The 25966-nt window shown below is 40.5% G+C and overlaps 1 protein-coding gene across 12 annotated transcripts in view; it reads left to right on the top strand.

The window, feature by feature from the left end:
• Positions 1-25966, top strand: part of ADAMTS20 (ADAM metallopeptidase with thrombospondin type 1 motif 20) — a 134550-nt gene that overhangs the window by 37302 nt on the left and 71282 nt on the right. For 10 of the 12 annotated variants that reach the window (XR_003094910.1, XR_003094923.1, XR_003094921.1 and 7 more), the window contains 10 exons: positions 768-885; positions 5062-5157; positions 10072-10238; positions 10354-10483; positions 13168-13294; positions 13842-14052; positions 16451-16615; positions 16880-17044; positions 21480-21602; positions 23269-23376. Coding sequence is in view for 4 of the 12 variants with exons in the window: in XM_025208372.1 (XP_025064157.1) it covers positions 768-885; positions 5062-5157; positions 10072-10238; positions 10354-10483; positions 13168-13294; positions 13842-14052; positions 16451-16615; positions 16880-17044; positions 21480-21602; positions 23269-23376 (1410 nt within the window). In the remaining 8 variants the exon portion in view is untranslated. The remainder of the gene's footprint in view (positions 1-767; positions 886-5061; positions 5158-10071; positions 10239-10353; positions 10484-13167; positions 13295-13841; positions 14053-16450; positions 16616-16879; positions 17045-21479; positions 21603-23268; positions 23377-25966) is intronic. The other 2 variants (XR_003094917.1, XR_003094922.1) reach the window with 2 other exon arrangements.

Raw genomic sequence — 25966 nt, 5'->3', positions numbered from 1 at the left:
CATTCCTGGCACTGTGGGCTTTGAATGCCATGTCTATTGCTCAGCTGGGCAACACACGTGGAAATTTTTAAAAGCAGGTGCAACCAGGAATGTTTTCACCCAGGGCAGCAGGACATTGCTCCCTGTGTTTCCTCAAACCATGGAGACCAGGCTGAGGACTTTGCCCTGTTGCTCCTCTCCCCTCCTGGACCAGTTTATGGGTAGAGTAGAGCAATGGGGAAAGACTCCATGCCTGTTCCCCAGAACTGGGTGTCCCTAGTCAGAGGAAGCATGAGGAGCCTTTCGCCACTGCTCTGTTCCCTTCCCTTGCTCCACCAGGAACTCCCCTACCAGGAGTGGAGTAGCTGCTGCTCCCAACACCTTTTCCCAGACTGGGATCTCTGTGGTCATGTGAAAGTGTAAGGAGTAGCAGAGAGGAGGCTGTTGGAAGCTGAAAGTTTGTACTGCTTCCTCTTCCAGAAACCTTTTTAGTACTGGAAATTTCTCAGAAATTTCTGCCACTAGAAATGAATGCCTGTTTGGGACCTACATTTGGCTTGTACTTCCTTAGAATAATAGAGCCTACTGTACTTTGTCTTTATATCCTAGTACCTAAAAACATAAAAGAGTCTTCATGAATTGCCAAGAAAGATGGAGATAATCTTTTGATAGGTTCAGTGAAAAAATCGTTGGGGGGTCAAAAGCTTAAGATGCAGTTTTCAGTGTAGTTTCACTTAGCTGAATGATGTTTTATAGCACATACAAACCACAATTTATGTTTCTTGTAGCAAGCTGGCTGTGATCACGTTTTGAATTCTAAGGCAGAGAGAGATAAATGTGGAATTTGCGGTGGAGATAACTCTTCATGTAAGACTCTTGCAGGCACCTTCAACAGGGCTCATTATGGTATGTTTTGTTCTTATTTTATATTTCAGTTTAGTTTGAGGTAACTCAAGTAATTATATTTCAGGTTTGCAAGAGTACAATATCAGTATACATATTCTTTAGGTCCTCTGCCAGCAGAAAATACTGGTGACTTTGAGTCATGCATGCTCTTTCATATGTGCCATTTTGACTTAGGAAAAAAGTCAGACTGCTGCTTAATGTCAAAACAAAAGAGATGAGAAAGTGATGTGGTGAGGAGTTGCAGAGCAACTCCTAGGAGAGCCTGTTTCCTGCCTCGTGAACTCTGTGATGGATCTCTGTTGGAATTATACAGCTATAAGTTAAGATCCAGCTTGTCCTGTCTGCCCCAGAAGCACAGAAGAATAAATCCTGGGTTAAGTTATTGGCTAGTTTTTTTTATTTTATTTTAAAGACAGATATAGACCCAGGAGATGTGACATCCTCTCTTTTCCAAGTTTACCATAAGATAAACTTCTTCTGTACAATGGTAATTAATATGGGCAAGCCTCCTACAGATTCAGAGAACATGTGACTGACTTCCCTGATCTCAGTATGTGCAGTTCTTACTTCCATGTGCAGTCGTTATACAAGAGTGCAGGAGAAACCATTGTGTGTGTAAATAGCAACTTCTGCCAAGCATAACATACAGAACTGAAGTTTTATATATAGTTAAAGATTGGATAGAAATTCATAGGAGATGTAGCTGACGTGAATTCTCAAGGGACCTTTATGCTGCTCTGCTGGTCTAAGGGAAAAGCAAACAGGGTGAAAATGGTGCCTGACATAAGGGAGGATGCCTAGCCAATACAGAGATGCCAGAATGGCTATACATTGGCACCTTTCCCCATCCCTAAGGAGAAGGGATTGGTCGACAAGGGAAAGTGTATGCCAAGATTTTAGCAATTCTTCCCTGGCAGATAGCCTACGCTTACGTCAGGGCCCAGGGAAAAAATACCAAAAGGCATAAAGATGGCACTGTGCCACCTTCCCATCCCTTTGTTTCCCCCGTGTCCGCAACACACATTTACATAATCTCCTCTTGTCTCTGTGCTGATTGATGTTGAAAGGCACAGTAAATGCCTATTATTAGATCAGAAATTATGACTTTGTTAATGTATGTTCAATACTGTAAAGGGAAAAATACAAGGGTTTTGTAAACTGTGTAAAGGAGCTGTGGATTTCTTTCATTGCCAAGAATGATCTTTTACTGTATGATTGACATATCATACAGTAAGAGATTTGTATTGACATATAATACAGTGGGTTACAGCAGTTTATTTTCTTTGGTCATAGGCCCCCTCACAAGCCAATATAAAAGAGCCTTCATGTCCTTAGGCCCATTGTGCTTTAAGACTCCACCCTGAGCTTCTGTCACAAAAATGTGTCTGATATCAATAAATATGTATTATGATAAAATGCCATTCAGGCCATTGCCATCAAGACTGTGTCAGCAGTTCTCTTGTCAGCTTACATATTCTTGGTCTTGTTGCTGAAACATGGAGACTCATTTCAGATATATTTTATTTTCTATTAATTTTAATTATTTAAAAAGAGTTATTAATTTAGTCACTTTTAGTTAGCACTGTGTCTTAAAAAAAAGTAAATTATTAAAAAGAGGCTAGAGTTTCTTCCCATTGTGAAAGAAGTTTACTTATTTTTTCTCTATTAAGTTTTAAGTAATATATTGTATATCTCTATGTTCTGAGGGAATAACATAGTTAAGAACTCACCAGTTCATTTAGGAAAACCGATTAGTGTATACAATGAGAGGGGTTGGGACATGGCATGATTTAGGTTCTGCATAGCTGTGGTACAGAGCCTATACTGCACTTTGCAGCAGCAGTCACTGTAATTTGTTTTCCTTGTTATCACAGGCCTCCTCATAAGCATAAAAGAAGCTTCATGTCCTTAAAGCCATTATCCTTTAAGACTCCCATGCGGAGCTTCTGTTACAATGGCATGGCATTATGTTGTGGCCCATTCTACTAGTTGTACTCATTTAATTGTTCTCTGATTTTTGGTGGACTTACATAGGGTATAGGTCAGGACAAAAATTCATGTGAAAGATTAAAAGGTTTCTCTTGCATGAAGAAAAAAATAGTTTCTCTCCATTTTAATTATTTGTAAAATATTTAAGTTTTGCTTTATTACTTAAGCCCCAGAACCATCATGCACCATCTGTCAGTATGACAAGTCATGTAGAAGCCTAACTTTGTTGTGAATAAGTAGTCAGACATTTTACCATCTGTGCTCAAACAGCAATGTGGGAGCACACACAGGATGTGATGATCGTCTGTCCCATAATCTCTACCAGAACAGAGAGGTAGGTTCTAAGATAGTACTAGCCACATCACCGCAGTTAGTGAGGTGTTACTTTATAGCAAACAGACCTTCCCAGGGATCTGGAGAATATGGGTGCATCTCTCAAGATTGTGAGTACAGAACTCTGAGATTTATTGTCTCAGGGGTTTGCAGTTGTAGATGCTCCTTACAGACATAGGGCATGCTTCTTGGGCAGAATGATGGGGTTTGGTACATGCCTTTGCAATGGCAGTCCATATGATCTGCAGGCCATGTAACAATGAGTTGTCATGTTACCAGAATTATTAGAATGTTAAGTAAAGGAGTCATTGGGTGCTCACAGCAATTAAATGCTAACGTACTAGCAAAAGCCAATGACCACATTTTCCATTTTTCCCACAACAGCACTCTTCGTAGCTTTGTTGTTTTTACATTTCTTTTCATATTTTCCTTTCTCTCCAAGTACCTGTCTTTTTGTCTTGTTTTCACTATGCTTCCACTCTCTTTTGTGTGAGTGATAGAAGGTTGCTTAGTGCTTTGCCTTTAATATATATTAGAAAAATAGACTTATTGTGACATTCACATATTTGCTGAGGGAGTGCAAGTTGCAATAGTTTGCAATTGCAGTGCTGCCACCAGGTGGTAGATGTAATCAACCAGTGATAAAATTAACTGTGTTAAGTGCATAAATCAGCAGTTCTCAACCTTCTCAGACTCAAGACATTCCTGGTGAGATTCAGGGCACCCCTCTGAAAATACCAGCTTTTTGCTTTCACCCATTTTTCGACTATGGAAAGATAGAGCAGTTTTTCTGTTGCAGAGAACTCAGACCACAACAAGCCAGAATGTTTTTTATCTTATAGGTTCCTGTTTCAAATCGCTTGGTTTATCTTGTAAATCATTTCTAGGTGTTTGTACACTTAACAGTGCTAACATTGTTTGACACCCTTAAAAGGATCTCAAGGCATCCCAGGGTACTGTATCACCCTGGTTTAGATTCACTGGATTAAATTAGTATTATATCCTTAAAAATATGGTACAGTTAATGAGGTGGGAAACTGCAAAGGAGACTGTTGGTTGGTTTATAACCCAAAGGTAAGAGCTAGATAATTGAAGTTGAATCCAGTCAAAACTGCTCATAAAATGCTTGTAGAATGGGGCAATAAACTGGCAGTTAATTGACAAGTTAGTAAGGATTATATTAATAGCTCTGATTAAGTGTGTAATTAATTATTATACGGGTTCATTATAGAAAACTGTTTCTAGACACAAAGGTGCTTTTGGAGAGTAGCCTTGAAAAACGGCATTTTAAAACTGTTCCCATGAGAAAATGTGATGGTTTCTTTCAGAAGTAGAATTATTTGTCACTTCAAAACACTTCCGATCACCTGGGGTTAGCTGGAGATGTAGAATATGATAGCAGTGCATCAAGGAGGTAGCACCTTTGACCAGTGCTCTGAAAGTACCTCCTCCATAGTGATTATGAGATCACTGCCAAGAAAGAAGCCTGGTCTGCTTGCTTCTGTCCCACATGCACCACGTCACGTGGTTATTTTTTGGATTGTACCTAAGGACCCTGCCTGCCTCAGTCTCAGGCATGCTCATAAATACAGTGCTAGGTGCACCCTGTACTACCCTAACGTCAACCACACCACACTTTTTCAGTATGCAGCTTTTGTAGAGGAGGAGTGACTGGGCAGGGCTTGTATCTTGAAGGTGTTTTTGGGCTTGTGACTAAGAGGCATAGACAGTCTGAGCAGATAGTAGGGTAAAGGGAATCAAACTGATTAAACACCTTTTTAGAAAGTTCACATGTACAGATATGTGACTATTTCTGGTATTTATAAGAACTAATTTATACCCAATTTATTCCAGGTTATAATGTGGTAGTAAAGATTCCCAAGGGAGCAACGAACATTGATATACATCAGCACAGTTATTCAGGAAAACCAGAAGATGACAACTATCTTGGTAAAGGTTTCCAGTAAATAACAGCTGATACATGATTTATGTGTGCTTTCTTAGTGATCCGCTCCAAACAAAAATGATCAGAAATTTGATAAAATCCTTAGAGAAAATATGCAATTATATATATAACTCCTCACTTGAGTTGCTAGGTTTCCTCTGCAAGAATTATACTACTATAATTTTAACTGTTGAACCTTTGTTGGATTTCTTAGCTTTAATATGTGTATCAGTTAGAGCAGCATTTCTGAACCTGTGGGTCGCAAGACTATATGAAAGGGTCACGGACAAACTTAAAAAATGTATTCTTCTTTAAAGGAGAAAAATGTGGGATACCGTGGCTTTTCCCTTGCAGACTGGCAGAGTTCCAGCCTGAAAGGGACTGCTTAGGTCTCCCCTGCCCTACACACCCACCCCTGCCCCACACACTGGGAGGCTGGGGCTTGGAGGCAGGGGGCAGTGGGTTGGAAGTGAGGGGCACTGGGTTGGGACTGGCCATCAATGTTTACAAATGGGTCCTGGTACAAAAAAGGTTGAGAACCACTGAGTTAGAGAGTCAGCAAAGGTGTAGACCATGTTATAAAAGTTCTGTCAGTATGAGTATGTGATTTCCATATTCCTTACGAGTGGACAAATTGAGAGTAAACTTAGAAGTCATGCAAATATTTGGATTTGGTAGCAAATGTTACAGCGGTACAGTAGAAAGAGCCTCTTGCTTTGGAGATCCTTCCTCCAGCTTGGTTTGTAAATAATGCCAGAGATGCTGATGTGACAGGAACAGATGTTTTTGGCATGGCAGGAGTGTCTGGGAAGTGGATTCTGGACTTGTTTCTTGGGCACAAATGACTTTACAGAGAAAACCGGTCATTGCATAGCAGTCTGTGAGCCTGGCTCAGCCTCTCTGGGGTAATAGAGTCCAGGATGCCAGACAGACCCCCTGGTGCCATGGGGAGTGGAGGGGAGGGAGCCAGGAGTTCAGCCTCCTGAGAAAAGTGAAGGACTAAGATACATCCTATGGTGCGTTGTGTAACTGGACAGGTAGTACAAGTGGTGCTAGAAATTGCTGCAATGCTGAGAAGCTTCTTTTGGAAAGAGCTAACATTTCTTTGTGGAACTGTCATATTTTATTCTGCAAAAATCATCTCGAATGTCTATATGCTCACTTTTTGCATTACCACAGGAGCGTAATTCTTGGTATAAATATAACATCTCTACATGGTCTTAGGCTCAGGTGATTGTTACAAAAGTAGATGCATAAATGTTTTTACAGGGACTTACTTGAATGGGATGAAGTTAAATGACACTTAGTCTACTTAGACGACTAATAAGTGGAATAGGATCTAGTCCTTAGTACTCAGAGCAAGATTTGGGCAGAGTAATGCTTCTGTTGTTGTGACATTTTCTAATAAATGTTTTATTAATTTTAAGTAGATACAGAGAACCAGGTAGAATAGATGGTCATCTTTGCACATATTATATATATGCACTGACTTCATTAATTCAGTTAAGGCTGTCTGCTGGTACCTGGACCCTTCCAGAATATTAGTTTTCTGAAGGGAACCACAGACCATCAGGGAACCTCAATTTTGGTTAATGAAGCTTTTTTAAAATGAATTTCCAAGTTATGTTTTCCTAGAAAGTAAAGCTTGCTTGAAAGAGTAAATGAGTTTGTTTGTTCATTTGTGCTGAAACACCACTATAACTTACTGTGTGACTCCTAATTGGTCTTCACTCTTTTCTATATGCTTTTTTATAATGGAATTGAAACATTTGTAAGGAAGAGTGCCTGACAGAGAAGGCAGAAAATTCACAGAAATATTCTGTGTTCTAAAATGTTCAGTTATATTCTGTGGCAGTTACATTAATTTGAAGAACATGGAAGGAGTCTAGTGTTTTGCTTCTTTTTTCTACGTCCTTTCCCTCAACACCCCATGTAAAATATATCTTCCCTTCCCCACCAAAAAGTCCAGCTAATCATCCTTTCCCATCCTGTTAAGCCATTAGAACTTTAAAACCTATTAGCATATAAAATAAAGAAAAAAAATACATTGTTCTTAAAAATGTACATTCTTTGTGCTGCCATGTGTGCATGTGTGTGTATAAATCACATAAGCCACCTGCTGGAGTATTGCAAACGTCATTGATTAAGCTGAACAATGACCTAGGTCCTTTGTATCCTCGTCTCTAGAAAGACTCCCAACCCTGCTTTGGTTAGGCCTCCCTGCCATGGCCTAGGCCTTTCCATCACCCTTGCACTCTAGCCAGCTACCCATCATGAAGAGAGGGCTGCAGGTATCCTAATTGTGAATTTCCTTCTTTTGGAACTTCATCTTTGCATTACCTGAACTCTTCATTTCCTGGTTTTCAGAGGTTTAAATTTGTATTATCTTCTCCTGGGATACACAGGGGCATCAGGGAGTGGAGCTAAGACCCTGCTCCCTCCATCTCTCCTCTCTTATAGAAGGACAGAGCCCACAGATTACACCACATGCAAGTAAAGGGGCTCCCAGAATACAGCATCCCCCAGCACATACAAGGAAGGGGAGGGGTCCCAGAAAGACCCCAACATCCTGGCTCACATAAAGGAAAGAGAGAGGCACTGAACCTCCACCCCCTCAGAGGTGTACACTCCCACCTCATGCATGAAAGGAGAGAATGTGACAGGCACACTGCCCCAGTTCTCTCTACTTCCCTACCACCATCATAATGGTCCATCCCCTTCCTACCCCTATCACCTAGTCCTTTATCTCTTTATTTCTCTTGCACCAAATCACTCATCTTCTCCCTCCTTCCTTCAGCACTGCATAGCAAGCATTCAAATGTAATCTATTTCTTTTTTAAAAATACTTTGTCTCTCTTTTGAATTGGCTGCTGCTCAAAAGTAGAGGTAAAAAAAATAAAAACTTGATAGAGGCAAATACATGTATGTCTATGGATCTCTCTCAGATTTCTGTAAGAGATGAGTTTGAGCTTACATTGTCTGAGTGTGGGGCATGTTCAGTGGAAACTGTAGAGCCACAGCAGAAATCCAGGCCACTGACCAGGCTGGATAGAAAACTTATTGTATGTACTTTCACAAGACATAAATTCCTTGGGGAACCAAAATTGAAAATTGTATTAACCAAAGAGGCAATTGGTACTATGGAGCAGATGGCATAAGCATCAAGTAACCAGAATTTTTGGAGGCTGATTGGAGCCATGATCTGAGCCCCAGATATGCATAAAATATAAATTGGTATAATGTGCTGGGGTTTTTCCCCCCACAGGGGACTGTATCTTGGGAATCCCTTCCACAGATGACCCTGGGTTTAGAACAGTTACCCTACTCCACAACTGCATGAATGGCAGCAAATTTAAATGCAATCCAAGTTAAGCATAAGTACTTCGGAATACTTAAAAAAGTTAACCTTTGAACAGTGTTGTCAACCTTAATTACAGCAGAACTAGAGCTCTATTACAACTTAGTATTTGATTAATGTAATTATTAGTAACACTGTTCTATACCTAATATCTTCAGCACAGGGTAATCTGGAAAGTGGGAGTTTTTAGGGAAGATGGAAGGAAAGGGCTCTAACATATACCTGCAGTACAGAAAGCTCAGAGTTGGACTATTGATCAAAACAATATGCTTTCATTTTGATCAGTTTGTCTTTCTTATTTGGGAAATGTTGTTATTTCCACAGGTATGGAAATAACATAAGGAGGTGTTAATGTCTTCATTCATCTTGGTGGTTAGTTTATTTTCTGCACAGCTCTGTCATTTCTTTCAAGCCTGTGATGTACACAAATTATGCCTGTTCTCCACTCCTCACCCTGGCCTCAGGATTATGTGCATGGTGTATGCTTTGAGAATAGTTGTTCTTAGCTTCCTATGCACAGGGACATGACTTTCCCAGACCCTGGATCATATAAAGAACCATGGAGAGAGATTTAGGATATGAGCACATGGGTAAATTATTGTGATTTAATATATGGTATGAATAGCATGCTAGCTGCTTCATGATAATTCCCTGTGTGCATACCTTTTCCACACATTACAGGCAACATAGTTTATCCCACTTTCATTTAAGGATAAGCTACCTTGCATTTACCAGGGGGTAAGAACCTACAGTTATTGTGAACTATCTAACGCCTTAGTTTACCTTGTAACTGGCTTAGGTAGTACATAGCCATACTATATAATGTCTGTCACCATTTTGGGGGCAGGAGGGAGGCAGATAAAAAGAGGCTCAGACTACCCAGTGAGAGAACATAGTCCCGAGATTACAGTTCACATATGATGGATTGGGTTAAGTGTTGGGAGCACCCCCAAATCCCAGCAAACATGGTAGGAAGAGGGGCTCAGATCTCCTTAGAAGGAAACTGTTCCTAGCATGTCAGCATTCCAGTCTATTTCTAGCATCTGATGAAGTAGGTTGTTGCATCCAAAAGCTCGTGCTTGTCTGAAACAGCTAGTCTGTAAGGAGCTATTCTTCCCCACCTTCTGTCAGTCTTTAGATTAAGATGTACAAGACAGGTAAGCCTAGAATGGCAGTACTCTATCTTGATGTTGAAGTTAGGACTTAACTTGTTTTGGCTCTATCACTGAATTGAAAAGTAGCCCTGCAGAGAACAAGACTGTAGCACAGTTTAGTAAAATTCAGTTCCTTGCCATCAACACTGCCAGTTCTAAACAGGTTTTAAATGTCTCATATTGCTGCCCCATTGCAATCAAATAGCAAATCTTCCAACACTGGAAATTTTATTGATGTAGATTGAATATATGGTCACTATAGTAAGTATGCTACTAATGGTGTGAGATCTAATTGATGTTTTCAAAACTGTTTTTTACGAATTAAAAGATACAATTGATCACAATTAAGCTAAGTACCTCTTAATTGAAATAAATGTTTTACTTATGGTATTTCATGTTACTTCCAGCATTATCTGATATTCATGGGAATTTTATCCTAAATGGAAATTTTGTTGTAAGCCTGTCTAAAAAGGAAATCATTATACAGGGAGCCATATTTGATTACAGTGGTTCAAACAGTACTGTAGAACGAATTAACAGCACTGACCGCCTAGAAGAAGAGTTAATTTTACAGGTGAATGTTTAATGCTTTAAAAAGTTTGTAAATTTAATAAGTGCTTATAACTTTCATATACTTTGGTCACACACAAATTCATTGAAAAACAGCTATCATTTTTATCTCAATTAAGGTTTTATGTGTAGGAAATTTATACAATCCTGATGTGCATTATTCATTCAGTATCCCTGTAGAAGAGAGAAGTGATCTATTTACATGGGATCCATACGGCCCCTGGCAAGACTGCAGCAAAATGTGCCAAGGTATTGTTTTTCACATCAAAATGCTTTTAATAATGCTTTTTCTTGGTATTATCAAAATAACTGATGATCTTAGTACACCCTGTCACATCATACATTTCAACCTACTCAGGCACAAGTGAGGGACAAAGACCTAAAATAAAGGGGCACCAATAAATTAATAAATGAAACCCTTTAATTAACCAATTAAACCCTTTAATTTGTAAGAGATTTATTTCCGTAGTGTAAATAAAACTCTGTTCCTGGTTTTTGTATTTCTGATGGAAATAATTTTCAATAATAAACATGATGAAACACCAAATTTATGTGGAATTTTAGGTAGCGATTGGGATTAAAATGTGTGACATCAAAATAGTCAAGGCACATATCATTTAGAAGTGTTACAACAAGAGGTAGGTTCATGGAAGGGTTAAGAATGTGTTTTCAAATGTCATAGGAACACAAAAAGTATTGTTACTAATTTTTATATTTTAACAAATGATTCTATCAGTAACAACTGGATTTCTTTATTTATGAAAGTTGTTATCTTTGCGCGATAATAGTTATACTGAGCATTCCCAAGAATAATTTGTTTTACTTTAACTTATAATTTTTTCAGTAACTTTTTAAAATCAGATGTACATGATGCCTTGTTCTCATTAAAGATTAGCCATGTCTGTAAGAATTTGATTGATATGACTCTTGCTCTTGATATGATACAAACTAAATCAGGATATCAACAAAAGAGTCTGTCTGAATGGTTTGGAAAGCCAGTACTGGATGGACATAAGCCTCATGCTTGTTCACATGCTTTCATTTGGGTATGAGAATAGTTCCATTTACTTCACATGGGTAAATCTTTGAAGAATCAGATGAAGGCAATATTTTGGTAGAGAGTTAGCTACCTAAGCCTCTTGCATCCAAAAACTATTTATTCATGAAATTTATGAAGCTGCCACTTGGAACTCAGTTCACATCTTTACTGTTAGTTGCTGCTGGCTAGCCCCGCACTGGAGCACCCTCATGCCCCAATCAGCCCCTCTGCAGCACATTAAGCCAGCTTGGAGCAGGCTGACCACCCAGGTCCCCTGCCAGCCAGGGCTGCTCTGACTCAGCTCAACATGATGCAGTCCTGGTTACATGTGTAAATGTGACTCCTGGGAGCAATAAACTGTGGTGTGCTGGAATTTATTGCACTGCATTAATTTCACAGGTAGACACACCCACTGGGTACTACCATAGGAAAGGGATATCACCACTGGAAAGGTTTCAGAGAATTTTAAATATGTATAGTCATCCTTAGTTTAAACTATGGACATTTTGAGAACCTGTCTCAGGTTGCTGAGCCTCATGGCATTATGCATGTTTGTTACCCAATACGTAAGATTTCATTTTTGTTATCTGCAAACCTGGATAACATCACCTTACTCTCCAAGCAAACATTGCACAGGTTTGCTAGTTCTTGAATCACTGGTATAGTGGAAGGCTCTAGAAAGTGTGTGCAAGAGTATTATTGTCTCCACGGGGCGCATAGTGTGAATTAAAAATAAGCAGGAATCTTATCAGGGGGATAAGGCACAGCGCCGCATTTTTTTGGAACATACCAGACATAACTCAGACCTTACATAAGCATTTTTCTTATACCAAATTTAAGTTCTAAAATCATGAGACCAACAGGTCAAATATATATATTTGCTAAGCAATAGGAAATTTAAAATAGATGGTTAATTCCAAAACAGTAATAACTGATTAAAATATTATCTAAGGTAAATCATAACAAGATAAAGTTAATCTTAATGGTTAAATAATTCATTATAAAAATAGCAATATAAGCAACTAAAGCAATTATAGCTACTGCAATACAGTATCAAAATAGTATGAGTTGGTCATGCCTTCTGGCAGTTGGATTGGTGCAAGTAACAGACATGCCTCTTTCAGGGTTCAAAACAACAAATCTTTTATTTGGAGTCGTCCTTTATCATTCACACCACTCTGCCTGCTACATTCAGTAAAGGAAACCAAAAATAAAGAAAATAACTTTGTCCTTTCAGTTTGGTCCTCAAAGTTTCTTCAGCTTCAGTAGCAGCAACCTCCTTCAGGTCCTTTTGCTCACAAAGATAGGCCTTTTTCAAACACTCCCAGCTGGGTATCCGTGCACAGACCTGATTGTCCACAGCTGTTCCTCATTGCCAAGCAGAGCTAGCATCCCGTTCTGGATTTTTAAAGGGTCTCTGCACCCTGTCACAAGAGGTATTTTCAGTGTATTTTCCTTTCAAGAATTATGGTGATAGACATCTCTGCTGTATTGTGTGAACAGCCTTACACCCTGGGGACTGTGGTCTGCTCAGGTAGGAGGCATGCACATAAACATATCGTAATTAAGAGCCATCTACTATGCATGTAAAGCCTTCCTAAGGAGAGAAATTTCAGGGTTCCGGTGGCCTCAGACCATACAAGTGGTGTCTTTCTTCTAAGCAAACAGAGAGATGTGAGGTCAGCTCTGTTGTTTCAGGAAACTTTTTACCTATAAAACTCTTCAATAATGTATGGTGATTTTCCTATTCTGTGTAATTATTTTGAGAAACACAAGTGAGCATTTTATAACAGAAAATATATTGTACATTTCACATAAACAATACAAACAGCTATAAATCTTCAAAATAAACACCTTTATAGACTTTTAATCTTTTCTAAATATTCTGTTTAAGGACTTCGCAAGAGAAAAGTAATATGTATACGTAAAAGTGAACGACTGGTAGTGTCTGACCAAAGATGTGAACACAAACCTGCTCCACCACCAGTCACTGAACAGTGTAATACAGAATGTGAACTAAGGTAAAAATACATTCTTAATAAAAATTCCATTTAGCTTTTATTAGATTTTAAAAGTGAAAATCTAAACAAAAATCATGCAAAGACTGGGTAGCTGCTGCTGCTTTTTCTTAAATCAGTTGATTTCACATAAGTATACTCTAGATTTAAGTCTCTGAAACCAAGAATTAATCTACTTTATGTATTGTGTGTCAAGGTCCTTCCTTTAGGGGCCATCCAGAATTGTACTCTCCAAAGTCTTGGAACCTGGTCCTGCATTCCTTGTGTGCCATGTTTGAAATGTGCAAAGGCTGCAGGTTTAGAATCACTGACTGAGTTTATCAGAAGCTACCTAAGGAGATTTAGGCAGAAATTCTGTTAATTTAAAAGGACTCTAGAAGTCTTCCACTTCGTGTGTCTAAATCCGCCTACTTAAGTTTGAAAATTTCCATCTTTGTTTTCTTTGCAATTTATCTGTTGTTTAAATACATATTTACACTGCATCCCCCATTATGCATGTATATCTTATTTTTAAAACACATTTAGTTTATGTAACCGTTTCTCTTTGCAGGTGGCATGATATTGGCAAGAGTGATTGTACATCACACTGTGGTCCAGGATATCGCACTTTAGATGTCCACTGCATGAAATACTCTGTTTCTAAAGGTCTTAGTGTTCCTGTCGATGATAAATATTGTGCTGACCAGCAGAAACCACCAGTCAGAGAACCCTGTCATGGTGACTGTCTGTTAACAAGTTGGCACTACACAGGATGGTCTGAGGTATAAATTTAAATGCTCATGAATGTAGTTCTGGTTAACATTTAGATTAGATTTTTATTTATTTTATGACCATTTCTGTTTATATATCTGAAAGAAAAATGTGTTTGGAGAATCAAAGTGGTTGGTAATGAACTTCACATTTATGTTTTCCAACACTTTTTGGCATAAAGCTTTATTTACTGTGTTTTTAGAAGCTCTAACAATTCAATTGCGTGCAGCTGATCCTTTGAAATTTGGTTAAAGAAAAACCTTTAGTATAAAGATGCATCTTTTCTTTGTGCTGTTATATTATGGTCAGATTTAGCAGATATAAACCATTTTAAATCTACTGTTTTCCTTTTCTTGCTTTCATTTCTCTGGAAAATTTTTGGCAGCATGCCAAAATCATTGAACAGTCAAGCTGTTACAAAGTAGCAATGGTATATACTTCACTGGGAGCTTCCAGCCCTTATGCCAATCAACTTCACACAGCACCAGTCTTAGTGAAATTACATGTTATACTTAGACCATACTAAATCTGTGGAATGGTAAATGGTGTTAAAGTTAGAATGTGCTGTGATCAGTTGCACGTTAAAGGTTAATACCTTTTCTTGCCTGGACAGCTCTGACTTGCCACTAGAGCGCTGATGAGCAAGGGTGTGGCTAGGAGCCATAAAATCTGGGTTGTCTTCCTGCTCTGGGGGAGGGAGGGGAACTGGAAGTAGTGCATCCTGGGATGCTGAAGGACTGCAGATTGCTCATTTTATCTCCATGGAACAGACTGAAATTACCCTAAAATGAGCTAGGCAATATGGCCCACAGTTAAGCCTTGCCTGAGGTGGCTTAAATTAGAGCTGTTCAGAGGCTTCTTAGCACAAGTGAACGAGCTTTAACTTGTGAATGCTCATTTTTTGTAAGTGTCCTTAGTATGGTCTAAGTGTATGGTGTAACTTCACCTTTCCATCCTGTTCTTTAGGGCACCGTTTGAGGCAAGAGCTCCCTCAACCCCTGAGACAGGTGGGAGAAGTCAGTTTGATCTCCTTTCCTACCCAGCACATGATGACTGCAGCCCAGCCTCCTGAGGACTCGCACTAAATAATTTTTCCTTACCTTCTAAAGAGGAGGAGGGAGAGAGGGAGTTGGTCCAGGCCAGCTCTCCCTCAGCACTGTTTAGATCTATCACTTGAGTCAGTGATTTACTCCTTTCTAGGGATAACACCCTTGCCCTACTATCAACTAATATAGTTAGTCCAGTAGCTCAAGTAGTAGCAGTTGAAGGCTGTATCAGTGTTGAGGGGTCAAACACTGCTGGTGATGCCTAAAAACTAGGGACCTACTGAAATTGTGGCAAAAATGTAGTGCACGGTGGCTCCTTTGTTTTTGCCATTTTTCCCACATGCTTCGCACCTCTCCCTTCACCCCCACTCCCACCCCCACCCCAAGCTTGCCTGTTGTTCCTGATGGCAGGGAGGCAAAAACGGTGTTTTTAAATATGGCGCAGTTTATGCCTCCCATTGCTGATTGGCCATTCGGTCCTGGTAACCTTGATGTTTGCTTACCAGCCGGGAGGCAAAAAATGTGGCATATTTATTGTTTGTAGTAATAGCAATGGTGTTACTACAGTTGCATATATTTATTTTTTAATTTTACAAATATGTGAGAAATTACCTACCAAGAAACTATGCTACGATAAAATTATGTAGGGTACAAACAGACATGGCATTTTTCCTCTGAGAGCCTCTTGTCCAGGAATCCTACAGAGGTATGATTCTAGGTTCAAGCCTGTCAGGCTGCGTGCTCTTGCTTGCTGCCTACTGGCAAAGGGGCAAAAATGCAGCCTGGAAGGGCTATGTGTGTAAATGGCCATGCAGTTTGTGTTTTGATCTGGGTTAAAAACCAGGACATAGAGGGCCACCTCAAATAAGATGTCTGTTTACAGTCTTAGGTGCGAAGCCATGTACTTGAAAGTGGGGAAATGCCAGAATTAGAGTACCTGTGAAACCATAATTCTACCTCTTTTGATGTATATATTAGAGTAGTGTTTAATTCGTAAGATCATGTATTGTTTTGTCTATGGGATTCTCTGCCTCATTCAGTGCACAAGAAGGGTGCAAAGTTTTCACAGGCAGCCACAAATCAATTATTTCTTAAGTTTTAGGTGCTTGACTTTGCAACCTAAATAGCTTAACATATGTGTATGTATTTTATGCGAGATGAGGTTATAAAATGGCAGCCTTAATATTAATGTATGATTGATATTAAAAAAAAAAATGGGTGCTGAATTTATATCTAATGTACTTGAGTCTGTGATGTTGCACTGAAGTTCAGGTTTTTTAATCTTCTTCATCTTTAAGGTCTTTAATGTATAATGAACTGGTCTTCATAACATAACATTTATTATATTTTCTCTATATCCCAGTGTTCCAAGAGCTGTGAGAGAGGTGTCAGAACCAGAGATGCTTTTTGTATGAACAACTTTGGTCGTCATCTTGCTGATAGAGAATGCCATGAGCTTCCAAGAATTGTAACACAGAGCTGCAATGAGTTCTTATGCCCAAATTGGGCTACTAATGACTGGAGTGAGGTAATTCCAATCATGCAAAATTTAAGAATTCTTGATATTGCTATACTTTTAAAAAGATTTTAAAAGTAAGAAGTGCTTTTAAAATGTTTATAGTTTTTGGTTTGTCTACTTTTTTTTTGTGCGCCCTAACTGTAATGTATTCTGGTCATATAATTTTGCAAAGCTTTCCAGATAGAAAGGTTGCTTGATTCTTATTAAAAAGGTGAAACCATTAATTAGTCATGCTTTTTATCGTCTGACAAATGTAATTTTATAACTCTGCAGTGTCCTGTAACATGTGGGAAGGGAATGAGGCATCGGCAGGTGTGGTGCCAAATAAATGATGAAAAACTACAGGACAGTTTCTGTAATCCAAACTCTAGACCAGAATCAGTTAGACCATGTGAGCTCCCTGAATGTGCATCTTGGCAAGTGGGACCATGGGGATCAGTAAGTACATTTGCATTTCTTGCTTTTTGTCTTCTATTCCAGAATTTTGGATAATAATGTAACAGTAAAGTATTTAATAGATTGTTGCAAATCATGGGAATTTTGTAATGTATTAAAGGGTAGTATGTTTTAGGAGGTAATGCTCACCTGAAAGTGAACAGCTTTGCAATGCCATGAGAGCACTTAATGGCTGCCTGACCATGTGTCTACTTGCATTTTAACTTCATTCAGTAAGTGTACAATACAGCTTAAATAAATATTGTGTAGCTATAACATCCTTTACCCCTCCCCCAATCCAACATAAGAGTCCAGAAAGAAACTCTTGGCATTTCATTGAACATGGTCACTCTAACTAGGGCTGGCATAGCTGAAACGAACTGAAAAATTTAATTTTTTAATTAAAAAAAGTAACACAAAATCCATATTTTTCTGTGATTGAAATGAAACACCACTAATATATTGATATAAATGTATATATAGTAGTGTTTCATTTTAATCATGGAAAGATGTGAATTTTGGGTTATTTTTTTTAATGCAAAAATTGGAGGTTTTTTTTTTTTAATCAGAGAAAACCAGGATCCCTGATTATTATTGTGTGAGAGGAGTGGCTATGCCTGGAAAAGTGCAGGCTCAGGGTGCGAAGAGCTGAAGAGTCCCATAGCTCTCAGCCTGTCATCATACGGTCTGTTTTCCTGACCTCTGATCGTGCGCATGGCTCTCCTCTGGGCTTTCTTGAGCTTCTCCACATCTTTTTTGAACTGTGGAGCCTAAAACTGGACGCAGTACTCCAGTTGGAGTCTCACCAAGGCTGAGTACAATGGGAGAATGACGTCCTGGGATTTGCTTGAGAAGCACCTATGGATGCAAGCCAGTGTTTTGCTGGCTTTACTAGCATTGAAGGCTCATGTTCATCTTGTGGTCAGTCATGACCTCCAAGTCCTTTTCGTCCGTATTGCTAGCCAGCGTAGCACTGCCAAGCCTATAAGCATGCTGCGGGTTTTTCTTCCTGAGGTGGAGAACCTTGCATTTTTCAGTGTTAAACACCATCAGGTTCTTGTCCACCCATTTCCTGGGTCTATTATGGTCAGCCAGGATCACCCTCCTGTCCTCAGGTGTGGATGCTTTACCCCAAATTTTGGTGTCATCAGCAAATTTGGCCAGTTTGCTTCTGACACCAATGTCCACATCATTAATGAAGATGTTGAATAGTGTTGGCCCAAGGACAGAGCCTTGGGGGACCTCACTGGTTACAGGGCACCACGATGATTGACTTCTGTCAACCACCACCTTCTGGGTCTGACCACGGAGCCAATTCCCCAGCCAGCAGATTGCGGTGAAGCCGAGGCCACAGTTGACCAGTTTTGCCAAGAGGTGATCATGGGATACCAGATCGAAGGCATTTTTAAAGTCAAGATATATGACATCAATCTCTTCTCCCTTGTCCAGGTGATAGGTCACCTGGTTGTAAAAGGAAATAAGATTGGTCAAGCAAGACCTACCCTCAACAAACCCGTGCTGGCTATCCCTCAGGATGTTGCCATTGGTCAGTCTGTTAAGAATGGCCTCTTTGATAATCTTTTCTAAAACTTTCCTTGGGATAGAAGTCAGGCTGATGGGCCTGTAGTTTGCCGAATCCATTTTCCTCCCTTTCTTAAAGATAGGCACCACATTGGCCTTCTTCCAATCTTCAGGCACTTTACCAGAGCGCCAGGAGCTCTTGAAGATTTATGCCAGGGGCTGAGCTATGATGCTTGCCAGCTCCTTGAGTACCCTGGGGTGTAAACTGTCAGGGCCAGCTGACTTGAAGGTGTCCGTCCTCTCAAGGTGTTCCTTCACAAGGTCAGCATTGATGGAGGGTAAAGAATCACCCTCACTCAGGTGTTCCCGTCCTGTAATGGGTAGGGGCGTCCCTTGGGACTGGTGAAAAAATGATGCAAAGTACCCATTTAGTAAGTTGGCTTTTTCCTGGGCATCAATTATCAGTTGTCCCATCTGGTTTAGCAGGGGTCCAATGTTGCCCTTGCTTTTCCTGCAGCTTCCCACATATCTAAAAAAGGACTTTTTATTGTCCTTGATACCTGTAGCTAGTTGGTGTTCTGTCACAGCCTTGGCTTTCCTGGTTCGCTCCCTGCAGGTCTGGACCAGTGCAGAGTATTCCTCCTTGGAGATGGATCCAGTCCTCCATCCTTTGTAGGTCTTTCTTTTTAGATGCAGGAGGTCTACTAGTTCCCTGCTGAGCCAAGGGGGTTGCTGTGCCTTTTTGCTGCCTTTCCTTTGAGACAGAATAGACTTTGCTTGTGCATCCAGGATTGCTCCTTTGAGGAGCAACCACTCTTCCTGTACTCCCCTCCTCTTTGGGTTGTGGTCCCTTAGGGTCTCTCTGACAAGCTGCCTGACCTTGTCAAAGTCAGCTTTCCTGAAGTGGAGGTCTTCTGTAATCCTGACCGACTTGCCAGCTTTATGGCAAATGGTGGCAGCTCGTGGTCACTGTCACCCAGTCTCCCTTCAATCGTTAGGTCACTGATTAGGTCGTTCCCGGTTGCCAGTACCAGGTCGAGCAGTGCTTTACCTCTCAACAGCCCATAGACTTCTTGCATCAGAGAGAGCTCATCCACGCATGAGAGAAAGCTTTGTAACTGCTTGGATTTGGCCAAGTGCTCTTCCCATGAGATGTCAGGGTATTTGAAGTCTCCTATGACAACCATGCACTGGGAGCATGCAGCCTCAGCCAATTCCCTGGTGAATTCCTGGTCAAGCTCTTGATCCGGGGTAGGAGGTCTGTAATAGACTCCCACCATTGTGTCCCCTGTACCGTGTTCCCCATGGATTTTAACCCAGAGGGTCTCCAGTCATCCACCCTGGGCGCCAGTGTCGGCTTGCAGGGATGCGTAGCTCTCCTTGATAGAGAGCTACACCCCCGCCCCTTTTGTCTACTTGTCTCTCCTGTGCAAGGTATAGCCGTCTATACCTGTGGTCCAGTCATGGGTGGAGTCCCACCAGGTCTCCGTTATCCCTATGACATCATCATTATTTGTGTTAAGCAGGAGGACAAGTTCCTCCTGTTTATTCCCCAAGCTCCTGGCATTTGTGTACAGGGAGGCAAGTGTCCCTTTTGGGGACCCTGCCTTGCCTACAGCTCATTCCAGGGCTGGGGCAGGGGTGGGCTCCCTTAAATGCCTTGGCCTGCTGGCTTTGCAAGGGTTGCTTAGCAGGCCAGCAGAGGTGGTAGCCCCCCCATCCCTCGGCAGGCTCAGTTTAAAGCCCGGTGGAGCAGGTCAGCCAGCCTGGCTGAGAAGAGTCTCCTCCCCAGTGGAGAGAGGTGGAGGCCATCCCTTCCCAGCAGCTCACTGTCTCTCTCACCAAATAGCAGACTGTGGTCATGGAAACCGAAGCCTTCCTGATGACACCAGTGCCACAGTCTTTGGTTCACTACCTCAGTCCTCCTCTCCAAAGAGGTCTACTGCAATGGTCACCAACCAGTTGATCTTAATTGACTGGTTGATCATGGAGCCTCTGACAGCAATCTCAGTCTGTCAGAAGCTCCATGATTGGGAGTGGCAGGATGAATGTGGCTGGGCTGAGCCACACCCCCTGCTGCCCAGGCTGGGCTGGGTGAGTGGGGTCAGAGCCTGGGCAGCTTGTCTGGGGGCTGGGGAAGCAGGGTGGGGGCTGAAGGGGTGGGTGGAGCTGGGTATGTGGTGGGCGGGTCAGGGGGTTGGGCAGAGGATGGTGGGTGGGCGGTAGATCCTGGGGTGCCAAAAAATGATCTTCACCATAAAAAGGTTGGATACCTCTGGTCTGTTGTAACCCCCATATCCCTCTCTGTAGTCTAGCCAATTATTTATAGTCTGTATCTGTGCATGCAATTATTTTGTCACAAATGCAGGACTTTGCACTTGCATAGTTCAATTTCATCTGGTTGATTGTGGACCATTTTCTAGTCTACCCAGGTCATTCTGGATCCTAGCCTTACCCTCCAGAGTGTATTTAATTCCACCCAATTTGATGTCATCCACAGATTTGCTAAGCGTGCACTTGATCCCATCATCCAACTCATTAATTAAAATATTAAGCAATACTGGATCCAGGATGGACCCCTGAGGATGTACTCACCTGATACTTCCTCCCAACTAGACATTTGCACATGTATTTACTGTGATTACTAATATGTTTATTAGATTTGTAAATTTACTGTTAGGGAATATGTATTCAGAATTATTGCCCATTACTAAAGTTATTCCACCTGTTAAATTATCTTTAGAATAATGTTAGTAAAGCAAACAAAACTCCCCAAATATGTGCAAAAGTAATTATTTCTAAATTAAGTTCTTGTTCATGTTACATAAGTAGTTAAAAAATAGAGCTATTCATCACAATTGGTAAATGAGTATTAGATCTAACAGTATCTTAAGCATGCACAATTGTTGGCTTTCAGTGTGCTGTGACATGTGGACATGGATACCAGATGCGTGCAGTCAAGTGTGTTACTGGCAATTACAGAGTTATTTCAGAGGATGATAGGGAGTGCAGTGCTGCTACCCGTCCTAGAGATAGTCAAGTAAGTAAAACATCTGAGTCTGAGAAAAAGTTGAGTTATTTTTATTATTAAATATATTAACCATTAAATAAATATAGCCTCTCTGCTGTTTGGTGGCTGGGAAGAAGATGCTGAAACTAACTGTTTTTCCCCTGAGCTTCAGTAGTGGCTAATCTAGAGAAAAGGATTCATGTGACTGGAGGTATACCCAGCATAGTCTGTCTGTAACTAGGACTGCCCAACCTGTTCCATCAGCCAAAAGGATGTTTTGATTAATTCCAAATTGCTGAGATGTTTGGAGTGCACACGCTCTCTCTCTCTCTCTCTCGCACGCACGCACACACACACACACGCAGACAGACACAGTGACCACTTGAGTCCTATGGTAGACTTCATGTTTTCACCCACTTGCTTTTATATTCAATTTTGAAATTCTAATCATATGTAGCTAAGAGAGGGAAAATGATTATTTGAGGGAACAAATGGTTAATATTGTTCTGAAGATAATATAGTTAGTTGTATATAATTGCATGAACTTGGTTCTCTGCATTTTCCTTTTATCCAAGGTTCCTCACCTATTTGATGCTTTTAAATTAAAAACTGCACTTTCCCATAATAACTATTGAACACAGTCAGTCTTTTTGATTCTTTTTAATAAAGCAATGTTAAAAGAGGACATAAAAGCTGTGTATACCCCTTATTAATAATAATCCAGCCATTATATGTTAGATATCTAGAGGCCAAGCAAGTCTCAAGATCTGAGCTCAGGAAGCACAGAGAAAAAGGTTCCATTGGTCCTCAGGTAAGACATTTAAGTGGAAGCAGCAGGAGGATAAAATTGGACTTGGGGACCAGGAGTGCTTCAGAAAGAGACTTCATAAAAAATACTTCCAAAAGTAAAAGTGGGCACATCTACGTGAGACACTTTACTGCATAGCAAACTACTTTGCTGCACGGTAAAGCATCACCCTCCACACGTGCACAAAAATTGGGGCTCAGTAGACTGTGTTGCTGGATAGTCCCATCAGATACAAGTGGTATCTGGCAGTGCAGTAAATCCTGCACTTAAATGCATGTGTAGACAGTAATGTTGGGATTAGTTTACTTCAGCTCAGTTTGAGCCAGAGTATATTTAGTCACATTAATTGCATGTGTAGATGTACCAAGCATGTAGTTAAGTAGCTGAAATGTAGAAATTAAGTTGTATGTGAAGTGATTGCCATGCAGATTCTACTCTTGGAGTTCGTGAGCCTTTGTGTGTAAGACTGGAATGTTTCAGACAGCAATGTCTATTGTGTACTTAGCTTTGTCTAGTACATAGCTGCTTAATGAAGTATATAGATGATAGGCTAGGTTCACTCTGTACTAATTTTGTTCTTGCTGATCATGGCTGCAAGATAGATAGTCACCCCTGCTATGTCTATGCCACTGCCACCAAGCAAGGTAACAGATAGAGTTTTACATGGAATAGTTATTGTTAAGTTACTGGGTTATTGCTAGCCTTAACAAAGTTTACTTCTGCCCATTATCTCAAGGCAAAACTTTGAATAAAACCACAGACCAGCATGGTATGGCTGAAAATTAGATTTAACAAGATATGATGCTTATTTTTCAACATGAGTTTGGTTTTTTTCTTTGCAGTTTTGAAAACTGATTTTAAGGTTCACATTATTCTTATTTTGCGCAGGACTGTGAAATGTCCCCTTGTCCAGAAACTGCAAAATTATGGACAACATCACTTCCTGTCATTCAAATAGGCAAGGTGACTCAATGGAGATATGGATCATGGACCCCAGTATGTAATAGTATTATAGTAGGCACTATAAAGGCCCATACTTAAGCTGCTGTACTTAAGCTGGCATAACAGTTTCCATTCTCTCCCTTTTGTCCATTGATTAGAATTTTCTTTAATGTGACTCTTCATGCTGGAATTTTCTAGGGGTGGCTTCCTCAAAAGATGAAGTTTCTGAAGTAAATTTGTTAAAAATTAATTGATCTGATGTGAAGCACAGAGTAAAAAAATAGACTTTTTCAATTATAAAAGTATTATTTATATATACTGTTTGTTTAATCTACTGTACTGCCAGTATGATGATTTCAAGTTGTAATTTTGGATATAAGTACCTTCATTGAAAAAAAGTGTTTTGAGAACTCTCATGAAAACTATTTTTGATTTCAGTGATATATTAACACTTGAAATAATGTAGCGGGCATGTGTTATATATATTTTTGCTACTCTCAAAGTGTATAACTAGGAGAGGCTATGATTTAATATTTATGCTCCACTGATTTAGCTGTGTAATATTGCAGAATGTGCTGAAATTGAGCATGGGTTGACATACTGTTATTCAAAAACATTTAACTCAATTTGAAGGTGGCTTTGAGATATGAAAACATCAAAGTTCTGCTTGTGTGAAACAAGAACAAGAACAAGTTACTGAGCACATGGACAAAAGTCCTTTTTAGCAACTTTTAAAAGGAGGGGGGAGAGCTTCTGTTCTGTTACTTTGACCCTAAAGCTAGGGACAGACATTCAAAAAGCCTGAACCTGAATTGATCAGCCTTTGCAGGTTAGTCTAACCTGGCTAAGCTAAACTGGTTTGTAACCTTACAGACATTCTCTCTGGACTGAGCAAATTCAGGCACATGCCTGCAGTGGCTCAGGCTAGAGGCTGGAGGGTGCTAGAGTAGCCCTCCCTTCCCTTTCATAGTGCCGAGCTGAGGGAGGGTATGGCCAGGTCTGGGCAAGACCTCTGATTAGGGAGGTCTGCCTATACCATCCCAGACTTTTCCCTGCTGGCTGCTCAAGGGTTGATAGCCCCCAGCCCTGGGCTAGCACTCTGAGGCAAGTGGAAGCTGGGGCATGCAGTGTATGCATCTGCTGAGCTTTTCAATCTCCCTCCCTGGTTCTTTATACTGTCTGCAGTAAACTGACAGGCAAGCAAGCCAGCAGGGGGCTGATAACTAGGGATCCCGGTTTTCTCTGATTTAAAAAAATCCCCAAGTTTTAGTTAAAAAAAAGTAACCCCAACTCCACATTTTCCCATGATTTAAATGAAACACCACTAATATATAGATATATATGTAGCGATGTTTCATTTTAATCATGGAAAAATGTGGAGTTGGGGTTACTTTTTTAACTCAGAGAAAACCAGAATTCTTGTGTGATGTGTTTATCACCCCATCAGCAAAACAATAGCCTCTAACTTTTAGTTCAAGCTCTTCTTAAACAGCTGTCCTCTTGATTAACTCCAGAAAGCCCTAAATGGACACTGTTCTGTCTGCCTGTCCCAGTGAAATTGGAGACACGCACACAGACACCTCTCAGCATTAGCTAGCGTAGCATCTGCTTAGGGTCCATGGGGCTCAGGTCCATGCTGTGGGAGATGGGAGGGAGGCAGTGTGGGATCCCTGCTTGAGTAGCAAGCAGTGACGGGGAGTGGAGCAGGGAGAAGCCAGGTAAACCCTGCTGTACGTGCATGCAGTCTCTGCTGGAGGTCTGGCCAGGGAGCAGGGGGGCAGGGCCAGGTCTGCTGTCTGAAGCAAAGAGCCCAGCCCAGAGAGCATGCTGGGATGCCAGGGGAGTCTGGTTTAACTTAAACCAGGAATGGGTCTGGAGCAGACATTGCATAAACTGATTTGACCCAAATCACTTAAGTCTAATACTACATTCAACCAGGTTTATCTTAAACCAGTTTCAGCCATTTTCAAACTGGTTTATGTGCACTGGGCTTATGTTCAGTTACAGGTTTAAACAGTTTCTAATCACCTAAACCAGTTTATGTGTAATGGTTGTCCCTAGCCTAAATGAACCAGGGTTAAAGTGAGAGTGTTTTTGCTAAACTTGTATTGCTGCAGAATCATGCAGATACAACAGTTACCTCATAACGAATATTGGTATCTTTTGATTTTACTATAGTTGTTATGTCTGTTCATAGTAATCTGGCCCTAAATATCCTATATCATTATGTCAAGAGATTAATATAAGTGTAAAATAATTAAAAAGTACTAGAATACACTAAATATATAAAAATATCTAATATTATAGAAAAATTATATTTTAATAATTATGATTAACATGTGCTCCTGTGAGATAGTCGTGGTTGAGCATCTCCATTCCAAAGCCCATCGCTCCTTTGTAATCTGTATGAGGCCAGGATCACCCAGTAAAATGTCATTCCTTGTATCCTGATGGAATGACTCAACAAGAACCACACTATTAGGGCTTTTCCCCCAGTTTAGAATCTGGCCTAGTACATGATTCGGTTTGGTCTTCCAGGTGCTTAAATGGGATGTAGGCAGCAGTTAGGCACCAAAATTCCAAAGAATGATCCAGTTTTGTCCTGGTTCATAAGCCACAGAACTTAGTAGGTGCCTAAGTATAT

Source organism: Alligator sinensis, unplaced genomic scaffold (genome assembly GCF_000455745.1).
Source record: "Alligator sinensis unplaced genomic scaffold, ASM45574v1 scaffold147_1, whole genome shotgun sequence".
NCBI lineage: Eukaryota > Metazoa > Chordata > Crocodylia > Alligatoridae > Alligator > Alligator sinensis.
The sequence above is the reverse complement of the archived record's forward strand: the minus strand, read 5'-3'. Positions and strand labels throughout refer to the sequence as shown.